Raw genomic sequence first — 15,859 nt, forward strand, 5'->3', positions numbered from 1 at the left:
AGAAGATAAACAAGTCAAAAGTAATGGTTAACAAAGAATCTACTGTTCTTAGTTTATAACTAAAGATTTTCGGCTTTTTTTCCTGAACTGATTTTTTTTCTCATTGATTTTACAAAAATCATATTCTTACAATTTAGTTACCTACATAAAAGCCAGTTCTTTAAGCCAGATGTGAATCCCATAAATAGAAATGCAATTTCTATCTGGTGTTTTACAGTATCAGTGAAATTGGAACTCTGATTACGGTCATGTAGGATGTTGTGACACAATATTAGGTGGGATGTCTTATCCAGATACTTGTTAAAGGTTGTAAAGGTTTCTGCTTTAACTCCATGTATTGGCCAAGTACTCAAGTAGATAACAAAGAAGTGTCTCTTGGCTTCCGTCCTAAATGCACTTCCCCCTCCTTTCCAGTTGGTGTCCTTGAGTACATACAACCATATGGTCAATTCATATTTTCATGTACATGGATCCACACTCATAGGACCATGCCAATTTTAACTTGTTCAGAGAGAGAGAGAGATGTTTATACGCCTACAGAGTTTACGGCTGCATTGAGTTATCTGCAATAACTGTACATAAGTTTTAAAGACCACATTCAAACAGGGATAGTGTTGAAGTTTGGAGCAATAGGCGTCTTTTCAGTTCTTCATAAACAATTTATGAAGATGCTCACATAAGTCATTTGTAAAGAAAGGTAGAGCAGAATCCAAGAGCAGAAGCAAAAGGAAGTACATACATATACAAAAAGGCCCATTTGCGACAGAGCTTCAGCTTCCTTCCTGAGCTCTTGCAGTTCCTACATTATATCTACTGTACATAATTTCCCTTTCTCATGATGCCATCTATTTTGTGAAGTGCACCAGTCCCTCCTTCTCCAGAGTACCCTACCCCAAACCCGAAATGATGCTATAACCCCCATACTTGATGGTTGGGATGGTGCTCTTTGGCATTGCACCCTTTTTTCTCCAAACAGAACAATGGTCATTATGGCCAAATAGTTCATTCTTGGATTTATCAGATCAGAGGACATTTCTCCAGAAGGTAAGATCTTTGTTCCCATGTGCCACTGCAAACTGTAGTCTAGCTTTTTTTATGGTGTCTTTGGAGCAGTGGCTTTTTCCTTGCTGAGCAGCCCTTCAGGTTATGGTTATGGTGATAAGGGACTCATTTCACTGTGGATATTGATACTTGACTACCTGTTTCTGCCAGCATCTTCACAAGGTCCTCCAGGATTATTTAGCACATTTTGTGCTAAAGTACGTTCTTTTCTAGTAGACAGAGTGCATCTTCTTCTTGAAGGGTATGACGGCTATGTGGTCCCATGGTGTTTAAACATGTGTATTATTGTTTGTACATATGAATGTAGAACCTTCTGGCATTTGGAAATTGTTCCCAAGGATGAACCAGATTTGTGGGGGTCCACATTTTTTTTTGTGTGTTTGATGGTAAGTATTAATATACATCCACATGTCGACTCCACTTAGGCTAATTGGCTATCAGAAGGTGCTCAGATTTACTTTGGGTGTAATTAGATGGAGAGGATTAGAAATGAAGGCATTAGAAGAGGGTCGGCTCAGGTTGGACAGTTGGGGGACAAAGTCAGAGAGGCGAGATTGCAATGGTTTGGACATGTGCAGAGGATAGATGCTGGGTATATTGGGAGAAGGATTTTAAAGATAGTGCTGCCAGGCAAGAGGAAAAGAGGATGGCCTATGAGAAGGTTTATGGATGTGATGAGAGAGGACATGCAGGTGATGGTTGTAACAGAGCAAGATGTAGAGGACAGAAAGATATGGAAAAGATGATCCGCTGTGGCAACCCCTAACGGGAGCAACCAAAAGATGAAGAAGCTGTCTAATTGCTATTTGGCTTGACATTTTCTGGAATTTTCCAAGCTGGTTAAAGGCATAGTTGACAAAGTGTATGTAAACTCGTGACCCACTGGAATTGTGGTATACAGTATTCCCTCCTCGATCGCGGGGGTTGCGTTCCAGATCCCCCCGCGATATGTGAAAATCTGCGAAGTAGAAACTATATGTTTGTATGGTTATTTTTATATATTTTAAGCCCTTATAAACTCTGTTTATAAATATTCCCTGCACAGTTATACAGCATAATCCCTTTGTATACTCTTAGATATTAGGTAAGATTCATTGAAATTATGTATGTAAACACACTGTTTATATACAGTAAAACCTAAATATTATTTTAAAGATATCGAGCATCTCCAATATCACATATGTTATAGCCATTACGATAGACAGGCCACCAGCAATAAATACGTACAATGCAAGAAAAATTGTGTACAGTAAATGTGTGTACAGTGACACTAAACGTATGTACATGTACTAAGTACTGTAAGTAGAAAATTAATTATGGTTACTCACCAACAATGACACGATGACTTGTCCGATAATGATGAGTTTAATTTTACTGCACAACAAAGGAGAGCGTTACGGCCCTTCTAAAGGAGCCTCTTCAGGCGACTGTGTAGCACCACCGTTCTTCTTCTTCTGGCAGTCTTCAATCCAAATCTCTAAAGCAGATTCCATCTGGACTACTGCCTTATTACATCCACTTACAACTCGTTTTGCACCCTGGTTAAAAGGACACTGCGGCCGTAGATCTTATATTCCTTTCCTACTTTTTAAATAAAAAGAATCATAGCCTCATTGATGCTGTAATGGCATCCAACATAGGTGTAGCTTTTCCCTTCCTTCAACAAATCCAAAACGTTTACCTTTTCGGCAATCGTTAACATCTTCCGTTGGTGCTTGTGCACAGCCCCTGAAGCAGTAGCAGATTGTTTTGGAGCCATAATGAAGGGCTTGACTATACACAAAGATAAACACAAAAGTTAACACTTTACACAGCGAAACACGTTGATGTGGAATGAGCGAGACGAGACTTCCTGGTTAACACCGCATTCAGCACACAGGAACTTAACTGCGTGCTCTGATTGGTTAGCTTCTCAGTTATCCGCCAATAGTGTCCCTTGTATGAAATCAACTGGGCAAACCAACTGAGGAAGCATGTACAGGAAGTAAAAAGACCCATTGTCTGCAGAACCCGCGAAGCAGCGAAAAATCAGCGTTATATATTTAGTTATGCTTACTTTACATATAAAATCCGCGATAAAGTGAAGCTGCGAAAGTCGAATTGTGATATAGCGAGGGATTACTGTAATGCATAAAAAGTGAAATACTCTGGGAACGTTGTTGGAAAAAATTTCTTTTACCCTCACAAAGTAGATGTCTTAAAATGGATATGCCAAATTTATAGTTTGTGAGTATAAAATGTGTATTGGTTAAAAAGTGAGTTTTAAAGAATTCATCAGAAGTATATGTAAACTTCTGATTTCAACGGTATATACAGTAAAATAGACCGGTTTTGATTTATTTTTACAATACGTCAATTACTAACAAATGTGATGCAGCATAGCTGCACTTCTCCATTAAGCAATACTAACAGTTTTTAACATTAGATAACGTGTGCATTTCATAGGACGATACAGCAAAATCTAACCAAATACATTCTGGTAGAATTTCGATATATAATTAATATGGAACAGTGCCAGACTCCATGATTAAAAGTGAACTGACCTGTGTCTCTAACGATTCTGCTACTACTTCAGGGTAATCAAAGAGCTCAGTGTTCTGTAAAGTGCTGAATCGACGGAGTAGGAGAAGCACTTCTGGCTTCTTTTCTGTCTATTCCACTACCCCCACTCCCAAATCAGAAAAAGGGCCTCTCTACACGAACGAGAATAATTCATTGTTTGCTCTTCTATTAAGAAGCTCTTTAAAAGAGACAAAAGGGAAATCTGCCGAATACAGGTGATGTTTCCTCTGTGAAAACCCACATAATTTATTATTCATAGCTAATTAACCTCAAGGAATACAATTCAAATTGCATTTTAAACAGCCAGGCAAAACCTTGACAGTTAAGTGCTAACTAATTCTCTTGGATTCTTTGCATTTCACTCTAATTTAACACATCAAGAGAGTGGGAGCCTTTGTTTAGTAATCCCTTGACAAATGGAGAGTCTGCTGTTAATGGCGCAGTGCTCAGACATAAGTAATATGCATATCTGCAGTGAAGTGAATATTCCAATTAGAAAATTATTTGCTCACACACATCAGGGCACACAGCAGCTGGAAACTCTTGGCAAAATTAGATTTGTTTTAAGAGAATATCAAAATACATTGTTAGCCATAAAAATTAGTATATGTGAGAGTCATTGAAAAGCTCAGAATATATTTATTTTATTTTCATGGGGCATTGAAACAGATGTACACTACGGAGAGATATATAATTTACTTACCATTGGAAAGCTATCAGTATTGTTCAGTGTAATTGTACATCCATCCATTTTCCTAACCCGCATATCCAGGGTGGGGTTGTGGGCCAGCAGTCATTGGCAGAAAAAAAAGGAACCATCTCTGGACAAGGGCACCATTCCATCACAGTATGAACACATAAACTCACACAGCAGAGGTCAGTTTAGGAATGCCAGTTCACCTAACATGCATGTCTTTGGACTGTGGGAGGAAACCCACACGAACATGGGGAGAACATCTGTACACAGGGAGCACCAAGGACACAAACCCTGGCCTCTTTGTTGAGAGGCAGCAGCGCCACGACTGCGCCAAATGTTATTGTCTCTGTCGTAAATAAAACTTAAGGGCAGTTTTCATGTGGAGGATTTGTATGTTTTAACTTTTGCTCTGTGTTAATGATGATGCATGGAAGGGTGAGTTTGTGTCATTGAATTTTTAAAAGGTTATGTTATTGTCATGTTTAGTTTTGTTGATGGTCAGTAATAAGTTTTATCTTATTAATTTCTATCTATTTTTTTTTTTTAGTGTGAAAGGAACAGTGATTAACGAATCAAAAGTGGTGAAGAGTCAGAAATGTCGGCTTCAAAATGGAGACATAATCTACGTCGTACACAAAAAAAATGAGCCAGAACAAGGTATTGCTTCTTGTGATACTGATTATATTGTTAAAATGGTGTTTCTTTTTGTCAGCTTCACAAATCCCATGAGGACCCATGTCTAGCAGTAGATTCAAAACTTGCCCAAAGTGGTTCAGATAATTTGTTGCACTTGGGATTTGCCCCCGTTCTGAATTTGTTTGCGCTTAGATACTTTCACTTTTGTGACATTGGAAATGGGTTTCAACTTGAGTGTGTGTGTGTGTGTGTGTGATTGCAAAAGGTAGGTTTTGGGGTTAAGTCTAAATTTTAAACGAAAGATTTTTCGCAATGTTCTTAACTTGAAATGTAGCACATTTTTTGAAATGTTTTACTTGTTCAGAGATGTAGCACAAATGCTCATTTCTGTGTTTTACAACTGGAGCACAGGCAGGTAAAGTGACTTGGGATTGAACCAGTCATTTTAGGGGTCTAAGGTCCAGGGCTTTAGCCACTCTACCTGTCTAAAGCTTTGTTGAATGCTTTAATTTTTAACGAGATACTATTGGTTTTGAATTATGATTTTGCAGAAAAATGTTAACATGTGGCTTAATTTTATGTGTATTTGTATTTCTTTGAAATTTGAGTTTTGTTTATGCCTCCCAGATCTATTGCTCACATTTGTATGCTTTATGTCCTTTTAGAAATTGCATATATGTACCAAGCTGTAAATGCTGAAGAAAAAGCTGGATCAGGTATGTTGAAATGAAGGTAACAAAACTACTTATAGTAGGTCTTTATACTTAACACTTTATACTTAGAACTAGGAAATGACATTTATGATTAAATCCATTATCCATATGTGTTACTCATTTCTACAGAACAGCTCAAAAACATGCAAGAAAACCAATAAAGTGTGTTACCTGAAAGCCTTGTTCAGTTGCTGGATATTGACATAGGTAGAGACAAGCACGTCAAGTTTAACTGTAGCCGTTCCTCTCATATTGTACTGTATTTATCTTTTGGTGGTCATGATGAGAGATAAGAGGATGTGTACTGAAATCAAGCATGTGTCCACCTTTAGATTTTTTTTAGATATGTTAAAATAGTAGTAGTGCTGTATGTTCTACTAGATATCTGCTGGTTTTACAGACCAAATCTTATAGACCATCCTGTTTTATGTATCGACATGTTAGGTGAACTGGCCTTGTTAAATTGGACCCGTGTGTGTGTATTAATCCTGCAATGCACTGGCACCTTGTCCAGGTGATTTTCCTGCCTTGTACCCAACGATTTTTGGGATAGGATCCAGCTGCCTTGTGATCCTCCCTTGGATTAAGTGTGTTAAGAGAACTGGATGAAGCATGACTCAATTCTAGGGTTATGCAGAAAGAACTTTTCGTAAGTTCCCCTCATAAACATCCATTTTAAATCAAAGGAAGATTGTCTGAAGAACATTCTGTGTTTTGACCCAATGAGTACATGATTCCAGGAATTTGATACAGCAGCTAATTCTAACTTCCAAACCTTTATATGAAAGTACTTCCCCTTCCTCTTTGTCTTTTAATTTAAAACTTAACAGAAGTAATTTTATAATTGTTCTCTGATGTGATGCCTTTATCCAAATGTACTTTAATATTCCCAGATATTCCATATTACCGCGGAAATGTAAGTGTACTTCTCTGGGCCACGATGTGTGTTGTTGGTGATGAGTAAACTTATGCCCTATTATATATAAATGTCTAATTACTAGGATCCTCAAATATATGGATTCAGCAAACTTGTTTAGGTTGTCTAATAGTTATTCATGCTGAGTTACAGTATATATGAGATTTTTATTACATATTTGATTTTATTTTACAGTGCATTTTCCTTCTGTTTTTTTAAATAACTGTTGTGTGGTTTGGATTGCAGACATTCTGAACAGTGAAGCGCCAGGAAGCCCCTTTTCATGTAGTGAAATTTCATCAGGTGATTCTAACCAACCAAACTTAACCAATGAGGAACCATCATCTGATGAGCCAGTACCTTCTACATCCATGTCTGACCTCCACAATACCCCGAGCATTTTCAGTTCCCCATCAGGTAATGTCTTGTAAGAGTTTTTTGTTGTTGAACCTATGGTTAGATCTCAAGAGACATTTGTGTTAAATTTAACAGTATTGGTTTACCTTCAGCTCATATTTTCAATACAGTGACTTGCCTAACCAGGTGATCATGCTCCATTCTAGGCCTTATGCACATGCTAAAACAAATTGGTGTACCTTATGTGTCACATCTATTGTTGTGCATGCCATACCATTAATACCCAAAGCCGGATTAAGGTGGGTGCTATTGATGCTGCAGCATTAGACCCATTCCTGAAATAGGCCCAGATGAAAACAGACGAGAATCTTCCGGAAGCTGAACAGTTTTCCTTTGCTATATTAACCTCAAAATAATTCTTAGAATGAAATTTTGAGTCCGACGTTCGGACGCCTAGACACAGCATTACTGATTATACAGTTACTATTGTTCTTTGTGCTGTGACATAACTATAACGTTGTGTTTATTGTTAACCGAAGATTTCAAGTTAATGCTATCAATTTTAACGTTAAACAGTTTATTTAGTAATTTAGCTGCGTTTTTTGCAATATCCTGGGGATTCTTGCCACTTTATTATTGTTTGGTAAGTGCCAGATAGTAAATTTTTCACTTTGGAAGTTAGTTGTACAGTAAAAATCAATGGCTATTTAAATGGTTATCTGTAAAAGTAAAACTAAAAGTCGGCCTGCGGGCCCGGCATGGATGTTTACAATTTTTAAAATTCTCAACAGGATTCTGGTCTATTATGAAATTTAAATCGTGGACAAATTTTTATCCTCAAGAGCCTGAACTGAGTCACTTTGACCCATTGTTTTTGCAAATTCATTTTTTCTTACTCTGTTTTGTAAGAAAACTGCAAAATCTTTTGTATTTCATTGTTAGGTTTTCTGCATTAAGTGCACTTTTCAGACAATTGCTATTGAATGTTGATGTTACATAGTTTAATGTTAATCTCGAGTACTTACGATACTACGTCGTTATTATTATTCATGTTTAATAAAGGCTGGCTGGTTGCTTCGCAAGCAATTAAGGCTCCTTGGTTGGTCTGAGTGTGCATGTACGTTGAGTGTCGAATGCACATGCACCAATGCTGAGAAAAAATAGGCCTTTTTTGTATTGCAGCATCAGGCCCAATTTCATCTTAATCCGGCCCTGTTAATGCCCATTAGTAGTTGAGTGTACAACAGTAAATGTTTGTATAGGATTGGTTCTCTCAACATCCATACAAGCTTGTCATTTTAATAACTAAGTCATGTTCAGTATCTATTTTGCATCACTAAAGTAATTAAAATGTGGCTTAGCATGGATTTTTGTGTGCATTTATCTCTGTAGAAATTAGCAGCCTTTCTGTTTCGGAGAACTTCTCTTCTTCTGAGCCTTGTTCATCATTCTCAAGTCAAGAGGACATCTCTTCGGAATCCATTGGTTTAGAGGGTACCAACATCTCAACATCAGTTAGTTCTGGCTCTCTCAGTTTTCTCCCAGAGAAAGATGACTCAGAACCACCTTGGAAAAAAAGGAAGACAACAGGCACGAGTGATTCATTTGTTTAGGAGCATTCTCATCAAACAGCAAAATTACCAGTTTTAAATGAGCCCGTACAGTATTGTACTATCCCTTAAATGTGTGTTTGTATATGGAGACATTGTTTTCAGATATACACTTAAAATTTTAAATTAACACTGATACCTGTAGTTCAAGGTTTTGGCTAGAGGCAGATCACAGTAGACATTAATGACAGTGATTAAATGTATCAGAAAATTGAATTTTTTTTTTAATGTTAGGACAGCAGACCTTTTCTAGTTATGCTGCCTCACAGCATCTTGGATGGGTTTTTCTCTGTGTGGAGCTCTTTGTTTTAGTGGGTTTCTCCACGTACTGCAGTTGCCCCCAGTACTCCAGGCATGTTTAGCCGATTGCCACCTGTACATTGACTCCTTTTGATTTCCAGTCATGCTTACCTGATGCTTTTAAGTGTTTTTAATTGGACAAAGTAGGTTAAAAAATGTTTGGAATGATTTTTCATTTTCTGCAGTCTCATTATAAGAACAACAGAGTAAAGTTACTATAACCATTGTTAACAGGAATTTGTATTTATTTGTTATGAAGACAATTTTCAGAGTAGTAGTATAAAGATTGAAGATGTACTATTATAAAAAAAAACTAATGCTTACACAATTGTTTTCTGTTTTAATAATACACTGAAAATCAACAGATTCTGGTCAAGGAGAAACCCAACATCCAGAAAGGGAAATTCATAAAACTCGGTCATCGGAAGTATGCAAAGAAACGGAGTTAAAAACAGATAAGATGGAAGAGTCTCTCACGTGTATTATTTGTCAGGACTTGCTGTATGACTGTGTGAGGTAAAGTAGTTAAAAAAAACTATGAATACAAAGTTGTCATAGTCACACTGACTAATATGTGGTTGAAACAATTTTCACTATGCATTAAAAGTAGACCAGTTTGTCTAACTTTGCCATTGGCTAGTGTGCAAATTTGTGATAATAAAATAATGAGGATTTGATTTTGAATTTGTATTCCTCTGTTATAATGTGCATGAAATAAATGTATTTGGTTCATCATTTTTAAACAGAAGCTTTCCTTGTCTATAGCCTGCAGCCCTGCATGCATACATTCTGTGCTGCCTGCTATTCAGGATGGATGGAACGGTCATCCTTTTGTCCCACCTGTCGCTGTCCTGTGGAGCGTATTAGAAAGAATCACATGCTTAACAACCTGGTTGAGGCCTACCTACTTCAGCACCCAGGTAAGGGCAAGTAACCAAATCTACATAATAATATGGTTAAAACTGTTAATGAGCACTTGAATAGTCCAGAAATCTAATTGGTTAAAAAAGAATATTTAGAAAAAGAAACACCTCATAACTGATTTAGTTAGTATCATTTGCAACAAAGAAACATTAGCCAATATCTCATTCAAGTGCACATGTGCTGAGGAGAATTAATAAGCCTTATGCTAAAGCAAAGGTGTTAAACTCATGTCCTATAAGGCAAAGGTCCCATCCACACTAGTAGGTTTTCAATTAAAAATGTAGATGTTTGTCTCTGTTTTCGCTTTTCATCCACACACCCCCAGCATTATCAAACCATGAAAACAAAAAGTTCTGACAACAGTCTCCAGAGCTGGAGACTTTAAAATGCTGGCACAGTGTCTCACCATGGATGGACGAAAATTAAGATTTCTGAAAAGGCTGACTCCGTTGTGCTTTGGTTGGTTTGTTCTTATTGTGTGGCTCTTCCCTGACTGTATCCTGCCTGTTACAATGCTTTATTCATTCTGTAACAGTAACCAAGCTGATACAATTTATGCAGTTAGTTAACTGGACTGTGAACATGAACTTGATTGTAATGAAATTAAGGTGCCATTGCTACCCTCCAGAACTGAAATCATGTACTTCACATAGATGCTTAAGATGTATAGATAGTAAATATTTTCTTACATGTGATGTCTTATGTGTTTACGTTTCGTATCCGCTGCAGTGAGTCATATAGATCATCAGCCAATATGCCTTTTATTTCAGAAAAGTGCAGAAGTGCTGAGGAGTTGCAGAACATGGACAGTCGCAATAAAATCTCTCAGGACATGGTCCAGCCAAAGGTAGAACGGAACTTTTCTGATGAAGAAGGCAGCTCTGATTACCTCTTGGAACTTTCAGATGTAGACAGCGAGTCTTCTGACATTAGGTAAAAAACGTTTCTTTTTTCTAATGCCGTTCACCATTTCTTGTGATTGCGTTAGTGTGGTTAAAACAGATGCCATCCATGCATATAGTTAGTGAGGCATAAATACAGCATTTCTGCATAAAATTTTTCCAATTTTTTGTGATGGTATTCTGTGGTAGTAATGAATACTGAATGTATTATTTTAAAATACTATTTTTTTTTTTTAATTTTTTCTTTTTTTTTTCTTTTAAACAATAACAAAAATGTGGATCTTAAACCATATCCATTTACCATACAATAAAAAAGTTAAAAAGATTTTGTTGAAACTACTAGAATGTGAGGACTAACAAACTGAATGATTGTCACAGAAAGTAAGACAGCAAGGCTTTATCATAGTAAAAGGCATTCATTTGGTGGCTACTTATGAGTATTTTATTATAAAAATGATGTACTCTTCACTTTCAAATGACATTTGAAATATATTGCATATGAGAAAAAGTATATACATCATTTTGGCATGGTAAGCTGTCATCAGGGATTGTGCATGTTTATAGTGCAAAACTAGTAGATTTTGTTATATGAATAAACCTGACATAATTTATTGGCATACTAATAATCGTCCCAGGTTCTGTTGTGTGTTGGCAAAGCAGGACATTTGAAATTTCATAAAATAAGCATATAATTATTTATAAAGAGATAACATGCAAATACACTATTACAGTATTATACAGAGCAGTGTTTCTCAAACGTTCTGGGGTTGCGACCCAGTCGGGTAGTGGGAGGTGAGTGCTTTCCCCTTGGTGAAGCGAGTACAATTGTCGAATTTTCATTTTGGGCTTGAGCATGATTGTCAGAGCGGTGACCCTCCATGACATTACCATTATAAACAATAGCAATTCGTGACTCACACCTCCTCCGCTACTCACTCCTTTCAAATATAATTCATTGAAATTGAACTGGAATTGTTACTGCAAACATATTTTTTTAATTAAATATTTTTAGTCAAAGCTGAAAACTAAAACTAAGCACTATCCACCTATCTAGCTATCTATTTTCTAAATCCAGTTTCCAGTTCTAAAGTTTGACTCATTTACTTGACAAGTCTGGATAAGTTGGTTTAGAAAGTGGATGGATGGATGGATGAAAGTAAGTGACATAGATGACTAGTTCCTAGTGGGGCAGTAAAGTTAAGCAAAGACTTGCCCATGACAGAAGTGCCATGCTTTCGAAGAATACAGGTTAGGAGGTTTTTAAATTCTGAAATGACAGGTGATTCTGGAAGGTAGACTGTCCTGTTGGTTTGACTAAATAGCATCCTTGAGTATTTTCAACAAATAGTTTCTCATTTATTCTGCTGCTTTGTTTAAAGCTGCAGCATGAAGGACCTTTGTCTTATCTCTATATATAACTACTATTGTTGTTCTTCTTCTTTCGGCTGCTCCCGTTAGGGGTTGCCACAGCAGGTCATCTTTTTCCATATCTTATATATAAATACTATTATTATTATAACTACTACTCATTCTATATGCCACTGCTTACTCCTGCCTGTATCGTATTTAGCCTTGTATTTCGCATTTGTGTGCTTATTTGATCCCAACTCAATTTGTGCTTCAGTCTGGTTTTCACAGTTTAGGAGATAAAGTGTTTGCCTCCAAGGTTCATCCTGCATGGAGTTGGCCTGTGGTTAGGTGTGTGTGTGTGTGTGTGTTCTCCCTGTGATAAACTGATGACCTGTCCAGGGTTTGTTTCTGCCTTGAACAACATACCAGCTGGGATAGGCTGTAGCAGACCCCCGTGACCCAGTTCAGGACAAAGCAGTAAGAAAATGGCAGGTTTTCTGTATTTTTTACAATCCTGTCCATTTTAACTACTTCACATTTTATTTAAATGATTTTTCATGTATTTTTGAACTACTTAAGAACACTTCAGTTAGGAAGAATGCCTAGTGGGGGCAGGGCTGTCTTTTGCCTTGGAACCCCAGTAGTTTTTTTTTATATATATCATCTGACTTTTGTATTTAGAAAATAAAAAATCAATTCTATATATAAGGAGTCTACTTCTCAATTAAGTAGATATCATATGCAAGTGTGATTTTATTTATTATTTGTATGTTATTTATTCAATATTTTATCTTATTTTCTTTGCTTGTAACTATTTCTTTGACATCTTGTAAAACACTGTGAGCTACAACCGTTGTATGAAAATGTGATATAAAAATAAATGTTTTTGTTGAACCAGCCATAGTGTGTATATGTAGCTATCAACAAGTATTTTGGTCTTGTTCCAATGTAGTCCAGTATATTTGTCTGGTCATGAGGACAAATGCTAAAACTACATACGGCTACATCCTTAAGTGTCTCTGCTAATGTTAGGGGGAGATCTGTGGGCCTTGAGAGACTTCAAACTAAAGTGAAATACCTGTAGGAAAGACAAATGTAAAGATTTGATGGTCTGGTGCGCAGGGTTAATCCTGGTTCATTCACCAGGATTCACAGCTACAGATGGCCTAAAACATTAAATAATTTTACTGATAAGTATTCACTTTAATTAAAATTGGAATGTTTTTTTTACTTAATACATTGTTTAAATACTTATAGTTTAGTAGAATTTGTGACGCTTGGGAAATGATAACATTTTTTATGAGGCACTATACATAATTCCACCACATTTAATAATACACTGTCATAACTCAAAAAATGAGGAAAGAAATGATTGGCTGTTTTGGAGATTCAGTTGTACTTTGTACTTTTGGGACAATCAAGAGAATACATTTTGGGGAACAAGCAGGATCTTAATGTATAGGTTAGCTCAGTGTTTTAATTTCAGCCAGTTGGTATTTTGATTTGTCTTTACACTTGGAGACATTTAATAACCACCATATACAGTCAGGAGCCATTCCTAAGTGGAACACATATATTGAAACGCAGGACTCGGAGTCGTGGATTAACATATTAAAGTGACAAGTCACATGCTAAGTGCTACAGAGGAATCTATGATAGACCTTACTGCTTAATTTTCCAAGTGCACAGATGCAAAGAATATTGAAGCTTGTATTCCAAAAGAGTTTTAAACTGATCTGTCCTTCAATTTTTAACCTGTACAGAGTCATGAGAGTCACCAAAGCTAGAGCTAGACTATTACAGGGTACATTCCCTCATATTAAGCAAGTTAAACTATCACACATTAAAATAATGTAAATCATAATCTTTCTCAAAATAAAAAGAACTGCCTCTTCATTGCTTATGTACAGTATATCATGGTAGTCAAAACAAAACTATTGACCTGTTTTGTAATTTTGTCTGCTTTGAAAACCAGCTTGTGGTTTATATAATAAAGATGAATTGATGCTCTGTGTTTATAGTCATGCTTGTTTTACTTTGTCATTTATCCATGTGTTTTACATAATTAGAGTTAATGTCTTCCTATCTAACACCAATAGTAGCAGGCACAGCCTAAAACTGATAGCACAATTCAGTCCAGAAGATGCACTTATTTAAAACAAAAAGGCTGGATGGTCTTAAAAATGAGGAACCAACAGGATTAAACACGCATTCCTTTGGGAGACATCCTTTTTAATACACTGATATTTTAAGAAAGTGAAAGGGAAGTTCAAAAACCAAGGACAGCTCATTTCCCATTTAATCCACTGTGTCCTACTTGCATCCATCCTCTATCCAGTCTCTGCCTCTTTGTCTGGTCTTGAGGACAAATGCTGCTCTGTAGCAGCATCGTGGATTCCTGGGACGGGATCATATCTCCTTAGTGCCTGATGCTGCTGTGGCTCTTGCCTCATAACTGCACCTACCCTTGTCTATATCTGTCACACTTCATTCAAAAGCATTCCTTCAGCTCTAAAGTTCCCATATTGTTCAAATGGCTGAAATTAATTGAGTCACATATTAATAAAACTATATCTTGTATTTGATTGCCTTCACCCAGGGAATACTCTAACCTGCACAGGCTGACATTTTCAAGACATTATGCTTGTACACTATTTGAAGTATTTGTGATGAAGGCTTACACAACATATTGGTTTTGCATCTCTACAGAATATTAAGCAGTTCTGACAATGTTCAGCTGACTTTTTTTTTTTTTGGTGAAGGCGATAGTGGTTTTTTTTTTTTTTTTTTAACAATTTAATAAAATCGTATAATGGAACTTTTTTAACTTTAGAAATGATATTTATGATTCCGAACAGACTTGTCTGTTAGACCTCTTTAGATTGGTCAAGTGTATCTTGTTCAAAATGTGAGGCAGATTTTATTGTATTAAATCTTAAAATCATTGCAGAGCCTAAGAAAAGATTGACCACGTCCTGTGTGTCTGTTGTGCTACTTGAGACAGTTTAAAATCTTTGTCATTTGCTACCCTTGTGTATTATTATTCCAGTTCACAGCTGTTAGCATCTCAACAAATTGTGTACTTATGCCAAGCAGCCTATTTATTTAACAATAAAGCAATCACCTTGTCTCCCTTTTCCTTAGATGTAGGTTTCATCCTGAACAATTTCAGATGCCAGTTTTGAAACACTGCCCAGTCCTGGCTCAAAAAAATGGAATTTTGCACATTTCTTAATTAGTTATCTGATATTATTACTTTGAAATTTTTCCTTCGTAACCAAGCCCCATCCCCTTCATCCCCCACCACAGCCAGCCGTGGGTAGTGTGCCGTCAGTGTCCATGGTACAGAAAAGACCTTTGTCAGCCAGCTGTTGAACAGACAGTTGAAGCACCTCTGAGGACAGTGGGAGAAGCACCTTCGACATCCAGCTCCACCTCAACAGGTACCTGCCATCCAAAATTGTGTTCTGCAGTTTAGACAAAAACCTTATGGGTGCATTTAAAAGCTGTGTCATGAAATTTTCCGCAATCTTGGAATTCATTTATTTAAAAATTATATTGTGGATAAGGATTATTTATAAAGGAACAAAACATCACTTTAAAGTAACCAGTGAAGGGTCAAACATAAAATGTAGTGACCTTTTTTTTTTTTTTTTTTAAATGTGTCACTAATTGTAACTTATGACAACATTCAACATTGGGTACCATGTAACAGATTTGGCTGGTTGACACATGAACACAGTTTAATATATTTATATACGGGCAGGTCCCATGTGTAAACAGATATTTAAAAACTGCCTTCTGTAAAGAATGTGCTTTAGCAGGGTGGA

The 15,859-nt window shown here is 36.6% G+C and overlaps 1 protein-coding gene across 2 annotated transcripts in view; it reads left to right on the forward strand.

Annotated features, from left to right (window-relative positions):
- The window catches only part of chfr (checkpoint with forkhead and ring finger domains, E3 ubiquitin protein ligase), a 40,103-nt gene that overhangs the window by 13,050 nt on the left and 11,194 nt on the right, over window positions 1-15,859 (forward strand). The window contains exons 3-10 of one of the 2 annotated variants that reach the window (XM_039771455.1): window positions 4,869-4,978; window positions 5,623-5,673; window positions 6,833-7,003; window positions 8,336-8,533; window positions 9,219-9,369; window positions 9,619-9,773; window positions 10,548-10,710; window positions 15,312-15,472. In XM_039771455.1, coding sequence (XP_039627389.1) covers window positions 4,869-4,978; window positions 5,623-5,673; window positions 6,833-7,003; window positions 8,336-8,533; window positions 9,219-9,369; window positions 9,619-9,773; window positions 10,548-10,710; window positions 15,312-15,472 — 1,160 coding nt within the window. The remainder of the gene's footprint in view (window positions 1-4,868; window positions 4,979-5,622; window positions 5,674-6,832; window positions 7,004-8,335; window positions 8,534-9,218; window positions 9,370-9,618; window positions 9,774-10,547; window positions 10,711-15,311; window positions 15,473-15,859) is intronic. The other variant, XM_039771456.1, reaches the window with a different exon arrangement.

This window comes from Polypterus senegalus, chromosome 12, assembly GCF_016835505.1.
Source record: "Polypterus senegalus isolate Bchr_013 chromosome 12, ASM1683550v1, whole genome shotgun sequence".
Taxonomy (NCBI): domain Eukaryota; kingdom Metazoa; phylum Chordata; class Cladistia; order Polypteriformes; family Polypteridae; genus Polypterus; species Polypterus senegalus.